A 12,063-nucleotide genomic window follows, 5' to 3' on the forward strand; every position below is an offset into this window, starting at 1 on the left:
AGAAAGAAGAAGAAGAAGAAGAAGAAGAAGAAGAAGAAGAAGAAGAAGAAGAAGAAGAAGAAGAAGAAGAAGAAGAAGAAGATAGACAAAAAATTACTATCTATTAAATTTACATTTTGGTACATGGTATTTGTTATATAGAACTTTACAACTTGTATGCTCAAAATATTTTGAAATATGAAGTAACTGGTTTAAAGGAGACTATTCATCCATCCGGAGCTCCCGAAGGCAGTGAAAGGAATGCTTCAATCTGAAGAAACCATTCACGACACCTGTGAGGACACAGGAACCAGTAATCCCAGAGAAATTAATCTTGTTCAGCAAGATCCTAGAGAGCCAAAGAAGTTCGTTCTTCTCAACTACACAAAAGGAGCATACACATGGCACAGCAGCCCGAGTTCTAGAAAAGGTGGTACTGCAGTGGAGGGAGGGGGTGATGACTGAGCTTGCATCCCAGTATCTACCATAGTGTGGAAATACTTCTAATAGGAAGTGCTGGGTTTTGGGAGATTCTTAGAGTTGGCTTGAAAGTCAACCCTATGCTTCAGTCAACAAGAAGACACCTAAACAAGATATAAGCTTACAAGCTCCGAAAGCCTAGCTTGGTTTCTGCAGCCTTAAGTCTGACCAGTTCCCAAAGTTTTCAGGAGCCTTCAGACCTTCACTGCCGTCTTCACATCACATCAACCACTAACCTTGCAGGGACCTTCCCTAAGGACAGCAGGGAGAGGTGCTTGAAGAGGCAGGTCAAGGAAGAAGGGCCTGAGTCCAGAGAGACAGAGGCTGTCAGTGAGGGTGACGAGAAGGCGAGCCTGAAGTCACATACTTCTGCAGGTCACAGCCTTGCATGTGCAAGGCTATGGAAGAGTCGCTCCCTCAGGAAGTACATGCACCCACCTCTGCGATGGATTATGGGTGGATACGCAGTAAGTCCATGATACCCCCGGAAGCGTCTTTCTACAGACACTCCCATCTTTCATGCATGGCAGACCACAGATTTCTAGTGCCACAGAAGGAAAGAGTTCATAAATAGAACACAATGTACATTTTTTTTGGGGGGGGGTAGAAGGCCAACAGAGAAAAAAATTAGTTTTTCTCCTAACATCGGTTCTTAAGTAGTTATGATCAGTATCAGTGCCAGCAAGGATGTTCGGTGACCCTGTTGCAGATAAGCACACATAATTGCACACAATATTTGAACAGGACACACACAGGTAGGAAATTCTAGATCTGACCCCTGATGACTTCTGCCCCCATTTCTTCTTTGCTGTTCAGAATTCTCATCCTCCCTGTCTTGATTTATCAGTCCTTTCTGACTTGTTCCACAGCCCCTGCCCCTCAGCTGCACACACTCACATGGGAGGGCCAGTGAGCTGCAGGAGAAAGACGCCCTGAGCCTTTGAAGAGGGGCAATTAACCTAAGCCTTGGTTCCTCCCTGTTAATAATGCTACAAGAGGTAAAGGATGGGAAACATGTGGCCCACTAGTGATGTGCAATAACTGTTTTCTTCGCTGGTGTTCTGCTCTGCATTCCTTACCTAGCCTCTGAAGGACTGGACGCCACAGACTGTCCTGAGGGAAATTTCAGGTGTGCAGTCAACTACACTGGGCAGCCATAGAAAGCTGATAAAGCATTTGTCTCCTACCGGTGTGCACATTTCCAGAGGACACTGGAAAGTATGCTGGACGGATGGAAGACCTTCCCTCAATGTGGATAGAACTATCTAGTCAGCTAGAAGACCCGCTAGACAGAAACACCAGAGAGTCCTCTCCCCGCTCCCTCCGTCTGCACCCCACCTGAACGGGAGGGAGGGCACTCTTCATTTCTTGCCCCGCTAGGGCATCGGCTTTCCAGCCTCTCCTGCCTTTAGAGGAAAGGACTTACATTAGCCTCGCCACGCCCAGATTTAGATGGAGAGTCCCCTCGGTTACACAGTGCTCAGGCTTCTGTGCTGGAATCCTAGCAGTATCCCTGGGCACATTTTACAGACCCCGCAGAGTGCGTCTTGCTGACGTTCATAATCGTGACAACTGAGTCCGATTTCTCTCATCTCCTCTGCTATCGCTCAGTCAACCATCTAACTATCCACCTGTCTCCACCGACCTGGTTTGACTTCTCTGAAAAACACTGTCTAACATAACTGTGGCCTTCCATGCACTAAAGCCATTGCACTTCCACGTTCAATTACCTTTATTGAGAAAAATACGGCTCATTCCACAACTAGAGCTGGGAGCCTTAAAATGAAAATGTGACTCTCAGAACCTAGGCCTGGAGTAGAGTTTCACTGGAAAGATAAAGATATGGCTCCTTTGTCTTAAGACCAAGGGCAAGAACCTGGAAGGCCTGAGCCTGGAAGTACAACATTAAAAGGGGGACAAGCAACCAAGGAGGCAAAAGGTGACCTCCCCAGTGTCATAATTTAGCTGAGGGCAAGAGCTTCTGAGATCTCAAGCAGAAAGACAGAGGTTGGAGAGCCATAATGTTTACTGCTGGTAACATTTAGTCTAAGCCCAGATTACCAAATAAATAAAACCTTTTAAACCAGTTTCCTTCCAAAATCACTGTCAGTCTCTGAAACACAGCACTGGATTAGGAAAATAGAAACACTGAACTAGAGAAAGATAGTCTCAATTAGATCAACAATGTAAAAAGCTAAAAACAGTGAAGCTGCACCCGACACCCCCAAGCTAAAGACAGCGACGCTCCCCCACCCCTCGGCCCCCCATGCTACAGAACTCATTCATGGTGGCTGCACACGGTTCCTGTCAGGCTCTCTACAGAGAGCTTAAGTATATTTCCTCATTTAAACTCTAAAACACCTTGTGAAGTACATGCTAGTGGTATTTGTGTATTTATATGTTTGGTCAGTGAGATAAGCCTGTTCACAACCTTTCAGTCCATCACTCGGGTCTGAACTGATGATCTCACCTAGCCCAGGCTGAGTTCAAACATGCTATGTAGCTGAGGTTAGCTTGGGATATCTGACACTCCAGTTGCTATCCTCTTACGTCCAGTGACTACAGGTATGGACTACGACACCTGGCTCCACGTTTTACTAAAACATCAGAGAATATTTAAGAACTTTAAGATGAAAAGACAGCTTTAAGATCACTGGAGAGGTAGTTAAGTTTTTCTTAGTTGATGTTGGAACCATCTCACTTAAATGGAGATGTTAATGGTGTTTGATGATTCATCATTTTCATGAGGTAAATTTCTATTTAAAAATAATAATAATAATCACGTAAACACTCCCGCTTAGGGGCAAGGGGGACGTCCTAGTCACGTTCACTTGAAACTTTTGGCTTTGCTCCTGGGCAGTGAGAACAGTGGTTTCAAACTTACTTTGACCTGTGGGTAGGATTTCTTGTTCTTCTCACTAGAGGCTCCCGGAAGCCCTCCATGGGATGGACCTTCACACACATAGCGGAATCGAAATCCCCTCTGCAGAGGTGAACACAGCGGTATTTACTGAAAACAACAATGACAGACATACATACAAGTCTCTAAACAGGCGAAACTGTGTGGAAGACACCTCTGCAGACGAGAAATGCTTTCTAACAGCTCTTGTGAAATAAATGATGCACTGAGCCGTAGCGGAGAAGCCAGGCACCCATCTTCAGCACAGGAGTGATGAAGAGTTTCAGCCTTTGGACACATGTGCTACAGTTTGTTTCAACTGGAGCCTCTCATCACCAATGGCTGCTGGCAAGCTCTCCACTCTGCCATCAGTAAAAGTCATGCTAATTATTTAAAGGAGTTCCTTTATCTGCTCTGATCACAGACCATAGAGGTGTCTTTTTAAAAATTATTTTATTTATTTGCATCCCCCCCGCCAAGTTCCTCACCCCATTCTCCCCTGCTCCTCCTTGATTCTGAGAGGGTGCTCCCCCCCATATGCCCCTTCTCCTCATGCCTCAAGTTTCTGGAGGATTAAGTGCATCTTCTCCCCCTGTGTTACAGACATGCCATATGCTGCAACACCGTGAATCTAGCAGTCTTCTGCACACTTCAAAGAATAAGATCATAAAGTTTGTGAAAATTAATGTAACTGGGATCCAGTCTGGATAATGCTTGAACTTAATCACCCCCAAACTATACAATAGCATGTATAACAGCAAGAGCCCCAAATAGGCTGCCAGTAAGTGTGGGGATCCAGTTAACTGAGGAAATTCAAACACACACTCAGATTATAACTGGCACACATCTTTACCCCAGTGCGTGTGAGGCAGGGGCACACTAATGGAGCTCTGTGAGTTTGGGGCCAGCCAAGACTACACTGTGAGACCCTGCCTCCAAACAAAACAGTTCAAAGCTCACACAGCACAACATAACACAACACAAACAAACAGCTAACAGTGAGAAACATGTCGTGAAACTGGACAGTCTAAAGATATGTAGTCTGTGGTTTGGTTCATTTTCATCATCTGTGTCCAAAAGGCCTCCAAGAAAAAGAACATTTCTAACTCAAAAACTTAACATAGTGGTTCCTTATCTTTAATCACAAAATATCTTTGTGGCATTGGAAAAATACCTACTTGTACCCTTTCATACCTTATGGAGAGTGACGTTTAACTCTGTAACCAGCATGATTCATTGTACGGTGTGTGATACTATGTATTATTCTTGGTCCAATAAGAAGATTAAGCATCCTATCCAAGGCAGTATTTATTCTGAAGGTTGTAATGTGTAGTGTTCTGTTAGGGTGGTGCGATGCTTTTGAGCTGGGCGTGGTGACTAACACCTGTCACCTTATCACTTGGAGAGGGGAGGTAGGAAAACTGCCACCAGTTTGAGGCCAGCAATGACTACAGACATTTTTGTCTCAGAAATAAACTAATGTTTTAAATTAAATAACAACCTAAAATTAGGAAGTCTTAAAATGCTCGCTCTGGACACATTTCTAATTCTAGTATTCTGAAATTAAATGTTCACCATCTACCCCTATTCATCTCAGGAACGGCATTTACTTCAAATGAGCCATTAACCCCAGAGAGACTCCATACATCCAGTCAAAAAGCCTGACTTACATACAACCTTCTTATTTTCACTAAAGACAGATACCAAAATAAAAACAGACTGGCAAACAAACATGATGTTTTGCACATATAAGATTTTATATATTCACACGTAATGAATTAAATTTTAAATTCCGGAACTATACTAGATGTTCAAATACATCATAAATACCTATGACTTTGGGGTTCATGATAACAAACTGCACATTAAAAATCTTATTATAGTGCTCTGCTTAGAAAAATAAAGTTCTTAAGCTGGTAACATTTTTCAGTGGGTCAGATTGTTCCCCAGGACCCACATAGTAGGAGGGTACCAACTCCAAAAGTTGTCACCCAACCTTCATAGACATGCTTGTACACACACACACACACACACACACACACACACACACACACGCACACACATGGGGTTGGGGGAGAGAAAGAGAGCACACACATTAAAAGAATAAATCAATGCAATTTTAATACTGTTAAAAAAGGGAGCTAGAGAGATGTTTCAGAAGTTACGAGTACTGTCTGTTCTTCCAAGGAACCTGGGTTCAATTCCCAGCACCCACATCATAGCTTACAACTGTCTGTAATTCCAGTTGCAAGGGCTCTGTCACCATCACACCAATGCGCATAAAATAAAATTAAATAAATTACTTAAATTTTTCTAAAGGATCTGAAAAATCTATTTGATGTGTAGGTACATTTTGGACTCATCAGTTTTATGAATTCACTGAATCTTACAGGCTAGGACATTTTCCAGGATTCCAGATTACTAGGCAGAATTTCACAGAACACAACTCTACCTGAAGAGCTCTGAGAACAGTGACTTTATGTGAGAAATCATCTTTACAAAGATGGATGTAGAGATAAAGCAAGGGCAGGTGTTATCTGCAGCCCAGGGCAGGGTGTATATGTGTATGGGGGGGGGGGGAGTGTCAGGAGGCTGCCTGTAAGCAACCAGAACAATGCCCCACAGTTCCATGTGGCATTTCTGTCTTTGTAGTAAACATTTCCATCCGATTTCAACTTTAGAAACTAGTGTGGACATCCCTAAGATGTTTCTCCTATTTAACAGCTGGCCACATCAGAATTCTACAGCACAGCACCCAGTGCTGTCAGCATTCACTTCTTAGCATTGAGTGTCCTACAACACAATGTGTTAACCCACTCTCCTGAGTTACAAGAAGGAACAGCCTAGAAAAGCCATTGGGTGACATAACTCAGTAGGTCCGGTATACAGTCCTCCAGCACCACACGGATGTGATGAGCATATCCACTCAGAGATCTAGTGACTTGATTCTCACTCTCTGGGAGGCTATACCATAACTTCCATCCCATAATGACTGAAATGTTCTATTGGCAGATATTGAAGATTCTCTTCTCTCTTACAGTACTAGAGCCACACGACTTCTAATGAGCATATTTGCAGTTTTGAGGCCATTTCAATCTATAGCTAGTGTGCACAATATTTAGTAGAAAGTGAAAGAGCCAGACAAAAACAAAAACAAAAATACCCCCCTCCCCAATTCCTTTCTTTGTTTCAAAAAGGCTGGGACTAGAGCCAGAGGGGTGGGGGAGGGATCCCACAGTCCATTCTAATTTCTCCCAGTGCATTTACTGCCTTAAACTACACATTCTATGCACAGAAAAGGCTAGAGCTTTTAAAGACAGGAGGAGTACCCTGTGGGCACGGGCATGAGCAATAAAGAATCAGAGTGGCTGTGACCCTGTGCGTGAGTATTTCTTCATGAATGAGACTCACCAGTGCTTTCCCTGGAAGTCTCCCAGATGAACTAAGCTGGAAGAGGGACAGACTACCAAGGATTTATAATTAACTGATGTTTCAAGGCCATTTGCAAGAAAAATGTAAAGTAGACACAGGAAGTTATTGCATAACACAGCAGGCTGCTGATCATTCAGATAAAACACTTACCTGTGTCATCAGATTTAACTATTACTCAGAGCCCGAGCCTTACCATGAGATGTAACATTACCAAACACCCAGCCCCTTTATTCTTACCTGTTTTGGTTGCTCTAATATTTGAAGGTATGGGCCATCTGTTAAAAACAACACAAGAAAACCAAAAGAAAACTGTGAGACTTCTGGAATCTTGGATGAAATACAAAGCAAGCCAAATGCTGAAGTTATGTTTTAAACAGATTTCAAATCAATTTTTATAGGTGAAATTCTACTGATATGTGTTCTCATTTGAAACATTAAATATATGTTTTTAAAAAATATTTATTTTATTTTTTGCTCATAAGTGCTTTGCTTAGTGCCCACGGAAGCCAGACGAGAGTGTCTGATGCCCTGGAGCTGGAGTTACAGGTGCTTGTTAGCTGCCATGTGACACTGGGAACCAAGCTTGGGTCATCAGGAAGAGAACTGGACACTCTCAACTGCTGACCAATTGCTCCCACTCCTAAGTTCAGCTTATTTTAACAGTAGTTTTATAGTTTAAGTGACTAACGATAAATAGATGGCTTTTTCTGAATGGTGATGGTACACCGATGGTCTGAATACTTGCAGAGATCCCTCAGGCTCATGTCTCAGCAAGCATTTAGGTCACCAGTACAGTTGAGTGCAGTGAGCACCTGAGTGGTGCGGTGTCAGGTGGCCCGCACCCGCAGACCACTTTCCTCGGCCAACGAGGATTGCCCAGGATTAAATGAAGAACTGAAGATAGAAACCCATGGGAGGGAGATCCCCGGCCAGCTGCCTCTCCTAACACTGTTGTAGTCTTTCCTTACCTCAAGCCAAGAGATGGCCACTGTTGCCTAAGTGGCTTCTTCCTTGCCCTCTGTGAGACCTGAAGAACTTTTCTTGCTTCTCCATGGCTTGTTTTGTTTTGTGAGACAGGGTCTCACCATGTAGCCTTGGCTCGCCTGGAGCTCACTATGTAGACAAAGTTGGCCTCAAACTCACAGAGATTTTCCTGCCAAGTGCTGGCATTAAAAACATGGACCACTACCCTGGCATCTTATTCATAGCTTTTGATGCAGACATAACAGTGTGTGCTCATAAGAACTCTGTTCTAAAACAGCCCAGAGTTATGATAAAATGCCAAAAATAATGTAATTGAAGATAAATGCATGCCAATTAATTACTATGAAAAGGACCTAAAGGCTCAATTTATATACCAATGATATCTGACTTGAAATTTCAAAATAAATTCACAACTTCTGAGAACATAAATATAAATGTTATGATAAAAAATTCCCTAAGGACCTCAGCTGGCTTCTATGTCCCAGTATGATAACCAACAGCTGTGTAATACACCAACATATTCGACATTTTATAGTTGTTTGAGTGAAAATTAAGACTTGAAGCTGAAGACAGTCTAGAAAACACTTCTGTGCTCATTTGAAAATTCACTCTCTTGGCTGAGGCTTAAGCCTTATTTTGCATAAGTAAATCTGAGGTGAGATAAAAGTTCAGGTTGTAATTTTTAATAATCTGCAACTTCAAAGAGAATATATTTTATCTTCTCAATATTATGACTGATCAGATAACAGGGAAGGCTAAACACTGTACCAGGAAAGCAATTGGAAACCTAATTTGAAGCTAAACAAGAAAGACAGATGGGTGGTTACTCGTGGTCAGTAAAGTAGCAAATTACCTTCTCCTGTCTCATGGGATTCATCGCTTGACATTTTCAACTTTTAGAAAGGTAACTGTTAACTTTAAATTTCAAGAAGAAAATTGCTAGAATTTAACTTTTCTGAGGAAATAAAACTGACTAGAAAACGATTTCATGCTATGCATGTCATACAGCTTGTATGACAATATTAAAAAATACACATTTCCTCTAGGTATCCAAAAGAGCCTACTAAGAAGCGAGGCCAGGAAGGTGGCAGTATTTGGACAAGATGCTGCTGAAATATGGAGGCAGAGGGAACATCCTCGTGTTAGGCTCCAAGTCCCTTCCTTCTTAACAGCCCTTCTGAATCACTCACGGGATTGGTTTTAGGCTTTCCTTACATATGTGAACTTCCATGCGGAGGGGCAATCCTTACCCTTAGAAGAGCCCACCCAAGGGTCAGTGAAGTAGGACACTGGAGAGGATACACAGATACTTGTTTTAAGGCTAATATTCTGTTGGCTGTATTTCTGGGCCAGAAAAAAAATGGTCTTCCATTGTAAAAAGAAAATTAAATCACACAAAAAAATGGCACAGACCTATCAGCTGTCCCTGGTTAGAGAGTTTCCAACACAGGGTTAGAAATACTAATACTTTGAGATTTTAAGACGTTGAGAAGATTGAAAAAATCCACATGAAAATTTTACAAGCAAACACTGTTGCAGATAACCTTTCTACTCCTTTAAAATCTGAACAAAATGTTCCGTCCATCTTGGACTCTAAAAACAGGACAACACACTGAAACAGAGCCGGAGAGCTAGTGCCAACAAGGAGCCCTTACAACAGGAAAAGAATGCATCTTACATGCAACTCTGAGGGGTTCTCTAATGCTACGGAAAAGATTCCTGTAGCACAATGATATGAGCACCAACGACTTTCTGAGATGATTCTTCGGATAACTTTATTTCTAAGTCTTATCATAAAGCAAAGGAAAAGGAGAATGCATTAGAACATCATCGGCCTGCGGGAGGCTGTTTAGTATTCATGAGGCATTTTCTAGAAACCTGTGCTTTTCCTGAGGGCAGAACCGAGTCTGTAACATTTTCAATAAAGCAGAAATATTAAAGGAAGTACTTGGGGTCTCAGAGTTTAGAAGTTCACAGGAAACACGGTTGCCTCCCCTGCATTTGCTTGGTCACAAGAAGGTGACCTAGAGCACGCTGGACAGCTCAAGATCACAGATAAACTGTGGTGGTTAGGAAATACGCGTTTGGGGTAAGGACAGACAGGCCTCCGTGATGTAACTTCTGGGTACCAGTGAGGAGGGTGACATATTAACTCTCCTTCCTCCCACGTGTGTAGAAAACTTTCCGTAAGGCAGGCGCTGGCACAACCATAGACATTTTAAATGAGAATGATAAAAACTACATCACGAGACAGAGAAATCCGGAGCACACAAAGCCCCTGCTGTCCACCTCAGTGATCGACAATCACTTCTATACACATCTCCATCAACTAACAAGCTGCTGCTGAAGACGGCTTAGCTCCAACAGGTGACCAAAGCAGCGAAAGAGCCGCCACGCCAAGGCTACACACATGCCAGTCAATACCGAGTCTAAATGAAGCCCGTGCGCTATAGCATAAATGGCCTTAGACAACTTGTGGATTCGTTAATTAGCAGTCATGTCAGGAGGATTAGTTCTGTACACGTGGTCTGGTCACAATATAAAGGTCACTTTCCTACTGTTTCCCCAGAGCTTTGTGTCCTGGCTGACAAGACTGGCCCCCGGATACAGAACTGAGGGGCCGAGACTGGCTCTCTGTGAGCTGTGGTAAAGCAAAGAGGAGCACAAAAAGGTAATGAGATGCGGAGAAGAGGAAAGTCCTTACACTGGGTGAAGACAGTATTCTATTCTATTCTTCAGGGTATTCTAACAGAGACCAGAAACCACACTTGCTAAAACAATGTGTGTGTGTGTGCGTGTGCGCGCGTGCGCGCCGGAGCACTTCTGTGAGACACATTTCCAGAAAGCATACTGAAAGGGTGGTTTTAAAACACGAATCACCACTTCCTTCCTATGAATATTGTTGAATTTTAAAAGAGACTGTTGTGGCTGAAGAGATGGTTCTGTGGTTGAGAGTGCTTGTGGCTCTTCCAGAGGACCTGGGCTAGGTCCCAAGCACCCACAAAGTAACAGGTTTCCTTATAGTAATTTCATATATACTTAGTTTGGTTGATCCACATCTCCCTGACTCCTGACTCCAAATAGTAGTTTTAAGGAAAAGCAAAACAACCGGAAAAGGGGGTGTTTTTCTTACCTGTTGACAGTGGTATTTCTGGTGGATATAATTCTGCATTAAATATTGAGTGAGTCAAAGCAGTGTTCAAATGAAACATCTGTAAAGAAGAAAATACAAATATTTTAATTTCTCTTCTTTCATTAATACACAAAGCCAGAAAACCAATTACATGGTTGAAAACTAGAAATAAAAATCTAAAAATAGGATTCCTGAAATCAGAATTTTAACGTGCCTTTCTGGGACCTTCTTAGGCCGCTGTGTGTATAACTTATGTAACAAAGGAATTTGAGGAGAATAATGGCTATGGGGCCCCTAAAGACAAGGGTCTGGTGGATCCCACAAGCTGTGCATCTTCAGAGACTAGAGAGCTTCAGGCATGCTGGACTCTTCAGAAATATTTGTAGAATGAGTGATCTGAATCTTGCACCCTCTTAGGAACATGAGTTCATTACATCCCGGAAGGTGGGGAGATGGCCCCGTTGATAAGGTACTTTCTGCACAGCACAAGAACCTGAGGCCAGAGCCCCAGTACCAAGTGAAAAGCTAGGCTGGCAGCATTTGTCTGCAGTACCAGCTCTGGGAGGGTGGGGACAAGAAGATTTGTCAGGTTTGCTGGCTGAGTGTGTGGCTGAATCCATGAGCTCTAGGTTAAGTAAGACACCTTTTCTCAAAACCTAAGATGGGGAGCGACCTTCAGCCTCCACACACTTCTGAATATATACTTACAGACAGACAACGCACACATGCACGTGATTTTAGATATCTGTGCTTCTGTTTTGATGATAAATATATTCCTTACTGAGCTATAGAACTTCAAGGCCTTTAAAGAATTACAGGCAGTAGTTATACAACTTACAAAATGACTGGCACTACAACTGAGAGCATGGTGGAGCACAGAGACCATGATGGAGCACAAAGAACATGATGGAGCACAAAGACCATGATGGAGCACAAAGAACATGATGGAACACAGAGAACATGATGGAGCACAGAGGACATGATGGAGCACAGAGGACATGATGGAGCACAGAAGACATGATGGAGCACAGAGGACATGATGGAGCACAGAGGACATGATGGAGCACAGAGGACATGATGGAGCACAGAGGACATGATGGAGCACAGAGCACATGATGGAGCACAGAGGACATGATGGAGCACAGAGGACATGATG

The 12,063-nt window shown here is 42.9% G+C and overlaps 1 protein-coding gene across 7 annotated transcripts in view; it reads right to left on the minus strand.

Annotated features, from left to right (window-relative positions):
- Nfkb1 (nuclear factor kappa B subunit 1) overlaps nt 1-12,063 on the minus strand; it is a 116,668-nt gene that overhangs the window by 76,202 nt on the left and 28,403 nt on the right. For 6 of the 7 annotated variants that reach the window (XM_021195360.2, XM_021195361.2, XM_029537417.1 and 3 more), the window contains 3 exons: nt 10,908-10,986; nt 7,028-7,065; nt 3,344-3,442 (listed from right to left, as the gene is read on the minus strand). In XM_021195360.2, coding sequence (XP_021051019.1) covers nt 3,344-3,442; nt 7,028-7,065; nt 10,908-10,986 — 216 coding nt within the window. Of the gene's footprint in view, nt 1-3,343; nt 3,443-7,027; nt 7,066-10,907; nt 10,987-12,063 lie in introns of those variants that run through there. The other variant, XM_029537419.1, reaches the window with a different exon arrangement.

This window comes from Mus pahari, chromosome 4, assembly GCF_900095145.1.
Source record: "Mus pahari chromosome 4, PAHARI_EIJ_v1.1, whole genome shotgun sequence".
In the NCBI taxonomy this organism is placed as follows: Eukaryota; Metazoa; Chordata; class Mammalia; order Rodentia; family Muridae; genus Mus; species Mus pahari.